The sequence below is a fragment of the Lactuca sativa genome, chromosome 9 (assembly GCF_002870075.4).
Source record: "Lactuca sativa cultivar Salinas chromosome 9, Lsat_Salinas_v11, whole genome shotgun sequence".
Lineage (NCBI taxonomy): Eukaryota > Viridiplantae > Streptophyta > Magnoliopsida > Asterales > Asteraceae > Lactuca > Lactuca sativa.
In genome coordinates, this window is record NC_056631.2 from 193,970,243 (window position 1) to 193,976,222 (window position 5,980).

At 32.1% G+C, this 5,980-nt stretch overlaps 1 protein-coding gene across 1 annotated transcript; it reads left to right on the forward strand.

The window, feature by feature from the left end:
• Positions 1–646: 646 nt before the first annotated feature.
• On the forward strand, positions 647–2,947 carry LOC111904964 (tyrosine-protein phosphatase DSP1). Its single transcript, XM_023900652.3, has 5 exons — positions 647–998; positions 1,228–1,321; positions 1,935–1,992; positions 2,395–2,438; positions 2,526–2,947. Exons 1-5 carry the CDS (start codon positions 766–768, stop codon positions 2,685–2,687), a joined length of 591 nt encoding a protein of 196 aa, XP_023756420.1. The 5' UTR covers positions 647–765; the 3' UTR covers positions 2,688–2,947.
• Positions 2,948–5,980: the final 3,033 nt, after the last annotated feature.

Genomic DNA, 5,980 nt, shown 5'->3' on the forward strand with positions numbered 1-5,980 from the left:
AATCCGAGTCATCAGTCGCGACCTTACTCGACGAGTTGAGGCGTCAACTCGTTGAGTCTCTCTTCTTAACTCAAAAGAAAAATACTTAAATTATGATGCCTGGAAATCCGGATGTTACATTTTGTTTTTTTATTTCATAGATTTCTTCATCAACAAATGTTGCTACAATTAAACAAAAATAAATAATTTGCTAAAACATAATACAATAGGAAGTTTATTCATATTTGGTCATTGAACTTTTTAGAGGGAAACGAACTTTCGATTTTGTTCACATTTAGTTACTAAACTTTTTTTCGTTATCTATTTGCCACTAAACTATTGAAACTGTTCACATTTTACCTTTATGAACGGTAACAGCCGATCATAAAGGTAAAATGTGAACAATTTCAATAGTTCAATGGCAAATAGATAACGAAAAAAAGTTTAGTGACTAAATCTGAACAAAATCGAAAGTTCGTTACTCTTTCAAGTCATTAGCCCTATTTTGAAACCACATATTAACCATGTCAAAGTATCAAAAGTTAAACTAAAAATATAGATTTGGACCCCACTAAAAAACATATTTGGAATTTTGTAGCTTATCTAACTAGCCATGTTACCATGTACACATCCCACAATGCTCATTAACCATCATCCGAACCCTATAAATACGCTGCTCCGGTGCTCCCTGTCACATTCGATAACTGCCGTAGACCACAAACACTCCTGGAATATTCTTCTTCTTCATATTTTCTCTCTGGATCTTCTCTCTGAAAATTTCATACCATGAAACTGGACCAAGAACTCAAACAAGAAGGTGGTGACGTGTGCAGAACGATCAAGTTCGTTGAGCCACTTCGCACGCTATCAACAATGGCTACCGGAAAAGTTGATGCTACCGGCGAAGTGCTATATCCTCCTCTTAACTTCTCCATGGTCGATTATGGAATCTACCGTTCTAGTTTCCCGGATTCCGCCAACTTCTCGTTCCTTAAATCCCTTGACCTCCGCTCTATCGTGTAAGTCAGTCATTATTTACTCGATCTTAAAGCTAATTGTTAGCCGAATAACATTGATTGCGTTTGGGAACTCTAAGAGTCATAACTTCTGAATTCTGATCCTTCATTTTTCAATCAACACATACGCGTTGGATGATAAATCATGTGTTATTGCGTTCTTCATATCAGTTTCACATCACATTAATGTGTTAACTGAAATATTACAGTTTTGGGGGATTTTTTGTTCTAGATATCTGTGTCCTGAGGCATATCCGGAGCATAATCTGGAGTTCCTGAAGTCAAATCGGATTCAATTGTTTCATTTTGGTATTGAAGGCACTAAGGTACGGATTGCGATCGTTTATTTTGTCACTTTTGTTTAGAGATTTTGTAGACTAACCGACAACTCCATGTGATAATTGATGGTAAGTTTGTTGAATTTCATCATGATCTCTTCCTGTAATCATGAGATTAGTTGAGATCTGATAGTTATCTTATCATGTTTCCTTCTAATTTTCTACTTGTCCACCATTCACCTATTCCACAAATCTCAAATTTGTGTTTCTGATTTATCATTTTTATCATTGAAAGCTCAAAATCAACAACTGTACCTTCATTTATCAAACTTGAGAATCATTTTCCCTGAAAAAATACGAGAAGTTTTGTGCTCATAACTTGAGCTAAGCAACATAAATTCCGAAGTAGGAGTGAAAGCCTATTTGACTTACATATCTAAGTATTTAAGTCAATTCAGGAATCAAATAGGTAATAATGAATCTATCTCTTTAACACTTTCTAAAGCATACATACTTAAATAATTAAAAGAGTAAGCATTCTAGTAACTGCAAGCATGTTTTGGATCAACAAACACAAATTCACAAAAACAACACAAGAATTAAACAAATTAAGGTTTAGTTTATCAAATCATATAAATTATAATACCTTGTAATGATGCAGGAAAGCTTCTATGATATTCCTGAAGATACCATTCGAGAAGCCTTAAAAGTTGTCCTTGGTATATAACAACATATTCTTTTCATTTCATCTATTTATTTTATAAAATATAAAATGTAGCCTAATTAAATTGGATTTTACTTAGGGTAATATTCATGAAAGCCATTATATTTTTGACCATTTTTATAGTAACCATTATAATTTTAATTTAGTTTCTTCAATAAAAACTACCTAAGTTTGACAATTTTTTCTTTGTCCACCACTTTGACATGTCATAGCAGCTAAAAGTGGTCACAATAAAAATATTTATCAAAGTTTAGTGACTTTTGTAAAAAAAAAATTTTGTCACTAAACTTTAACTAAAATTTCTATTTTGATCACTTTAACTCAGGAAAAAAATATAAAACATGATGACTTTAATGATTTTTTCGGTTTTACTTATTATTATATTTGTTCTTTACAGATGTAAGAAATCATCCTTTGTTGATTCATTGTAAAAGAGGAAAGGTATGTGTTATATCCACTTAAATATCTATATTATATATCTTCGGTTTCATCCGTAACATGAATTGACATATTTACCCTTTGATTCAGCATCGAACGGGGTGCCTTGTGGGATGTTTAAGAAAAATGCAAAAATGGAGTTTACTTTCTATTTTTGATGAGTACCAAAGGTTTGCGGCTGCTAAAGCAAGAGTATCGGATCAAAAGTTTATGGAGTTGTTTGATGCGTCTAGTTTGAACTTGAAGAGGTAATTCAAATTCCAATTCCAATTCCAATTCCAATTCCATTCTGAAGTAAACTGGAATAGGCCATGATTACCGGGAATATGTGTAGTATGTTAGGAATGATGTTTTTTCCATTCCTTGAGGATTACATGAATAGATTTTTCTTAGTTTAATCCCATATGGCCTCGAGTAGTCTCTTTCATGCATTTGTTAAGATGATTTATTGTTGTAACATATATCTTAAGTTATGAGAGTTAAATAATATAAAGAAATTTTACTTAAGAACATTTTTCTGATTTATTATTTTCCTGAGTGTTAAAATATTATCGAATCATGTATTTCGGGCCTAAACGAGGCATGGACTCAAAAAATCTATAATTGGGCCTTTGTAAACTTTTATAGTTCATAGGGTCCAAACGTCCAAATCATCCACAGATTTTAAGAAATTTTTCACTTTACAAAATTGTTCAAAGTTTTTTTAGCCCAATTAAATTTATCTATTATCTATTGTTAATGGATTATAACATTTTTATTTGTACCAAATGTATTGGAAATTTCCAAACTATTCAAATTTCAAATTAATGTATTAAATTAATTGTTTTAAATATAATGTTACATATAAAATATTATCATAGTAAATAATAATTTTTTTGAATTATCAATATAATATATTTAAATATTAATTTAGATATCATGTTAAATCAAAAATATAAATCAAGATATCAAATAAAATTTTAAAAATATTCAAAGACTATTTTTTTTTTAAATAGTAAATGTTTAAATTAGTTGAATATTTTAAATATAAAACTTGAATCTATTTTTCAAATTACCTAAAAAAAAATATCTAAAACTATGTTTATAAGAATTTAATTTTTTTAAAGAAGAGTTTTTTTTAATTTAATTAACAACAATAATAGTTATAAATAACATAAAGTTATAAATTATATTATGTTAATTAACAAGCAATGATTTACATTTTAAATAACTATAATGATCAAAACTGTGAAAAAATTATATTAGTAATTTTTAAATTAGATAAACATATCATTAAAAGTTACAATAAATCGAAAATCATATTTAGTTTCATTATCATGCCACTCACGAGTAGCGTCCATTAAAATATGTATTTAAATAGATGTTATATTATGGTTCAAAATAATCACAATTTTATATATCAAATTTATTTAAGAACTTAATATTTCATGGTTAATATTAATAACATAATTATTTTCGACATGAATTTGCCAAATGTTAACTATATAATTTATTTAGTACAAAGCGTGGATATTCACCAACTTTAACCATAAAATAGACGAATAAAAGATTATGATACTAATATTCTCTAATAGTATAAAAACTTGAAATAACTTGGAAACTTGAAATAACTTGGAAAATACAGTTTACTATATGAGAACATTTTACTCTTCAATAATATCACAACTTTGTGCATTTTTCTTTATTGTGGAATCAGAGTATATTATTTGTTAACTGTTTTTGTTTTTGTCCGAGAGAAATATAAAACTTGTGTCCATGTTAGATTTTATTATAAAAGAAAGACAGTACTATTAAAAATTGTCCTTTTGGTTTGCATTCATTCATAAAATGGGTCCAAACCCTTCACAAATTATAGAAATAATCATTTTACGTCTGGCTTTGTTGCACATTTGGTCCCTGTCGAAATTAAAAAGAGTATTATACTTATGTTTTATTATATAATATTTAAATGATTTTTTTAGTATTCATTAATTATTAATTAGAAAAGGGTTCTCTCTCTCTCTCTCTCTCTCTCTCTCTCTCTCTCTCTCTCTCTCTCTGTGTGTGTGTGTGTATGTGTGTGTTTTGGTCTTCTTCCTCACCTCAAACTGAAGGTATGACCAAAAAAAGCGAGCAAGAAAATAGCTGGGTTGTAACATCCATAAAATTCATGAAAAATTTAAACTGTTAAACATTCTAAAACCATCCATTGTTTACAAATTGTTTTCAAAATAGTTTCACATCAGAGAAAATCCTGGAAATCATAACATAAAATATGAGGAGGTGCACGATCAAGCACTCGTCTTCCCGCGATCACCTGAAGTACCTGAAATATAACAAAAAGTTGTAAGCCCAAAGCTTAGTGAGTGTTCCCTAAAAAAACCACCACACAATCATAACCAACAACAACATGCATAATGAGCCTTTAGCCTGACTGGACCGCTTCGCAGGGCCTTCAGCCTATTTGGACAGCTCCCGAGCCTTCGGCATGACTGAACCGCCTCGCAGGGCCTACAGCCTATCCGGACCGCCATGGGTCTATTGGCCTACAACACAAAGCAGGACTGCGTCAACCCAACCACACACACACACATACATGTCGACATATAAATAGCAATTTAGCACAAAACTATTCTATAGACAAACAGGCAGATCTTACAGATCACTAAGCATGACATCATCCTATCTATTAATATACAGATCAAACAGATCATAGCAACATAGCAACATTCTACTAGGATAAACCTCCAATAAGGGCCGACATTGGTGCCTTCAACCCATAAGTATAGTAAGGAAAAACTCACCTCACAATGTCGAACTGAACTGAAAACCTCCGGATGCTGACTCATCGAAAATCCCGAACTATCACCAGAAACGAACACTAGTCAACAGTTGGAATATCAATCTTGGCTAAGGGACCAAACATAGGGTAACAGTCCATTTTACCCTTTCCCTAATTTGAGCTAAGGCCCAACTCCAAATCCTTGATCCGAAGGTCCAAATATACAAGGCCTATAATTGGCCCAATTTTCCAAATTGGGCCCAACTCTTTAATTGGGCCTCATCCTAAGGTCCATTTCCATAATTGGCCCAAGACATTTCCATTCATAAATTCCAGCAAGGGCCCAAACCAAACTAGCCCAAAGGCGGCCCAAATTCGAAGCCCAACTCACAAAAACCCATCAGATGGCGTACGATGGGCGTACCCCAAAGTAACACGGAGCATACGCGAGCCTTGCATTGACTAGAAAACGGGGACGTTGACTGCATACATGGGGCGTACTACTCTCTACGCGGGGCGTACGTGAGTTGTATGCAAACTCCAATAAGTGCTTAATGGCTTAAGCACTTAAGTCCAAATTCCAGATCCATTGACCAAATGTATATTAGAACCACAAAGTCTCAAACTTGACTTTGGACGCCCAAAAAGCCCTTAATACATAGTCTTAATCCATTAAGGCCTTTCTACCAATTGAATGAGACATTTCTATCCATTGGGACATCATTTTTATTGCTTAGAACCCTTTCTAGGGTCTGAAAGGACAACTCAAAATGTCCAAAATGAA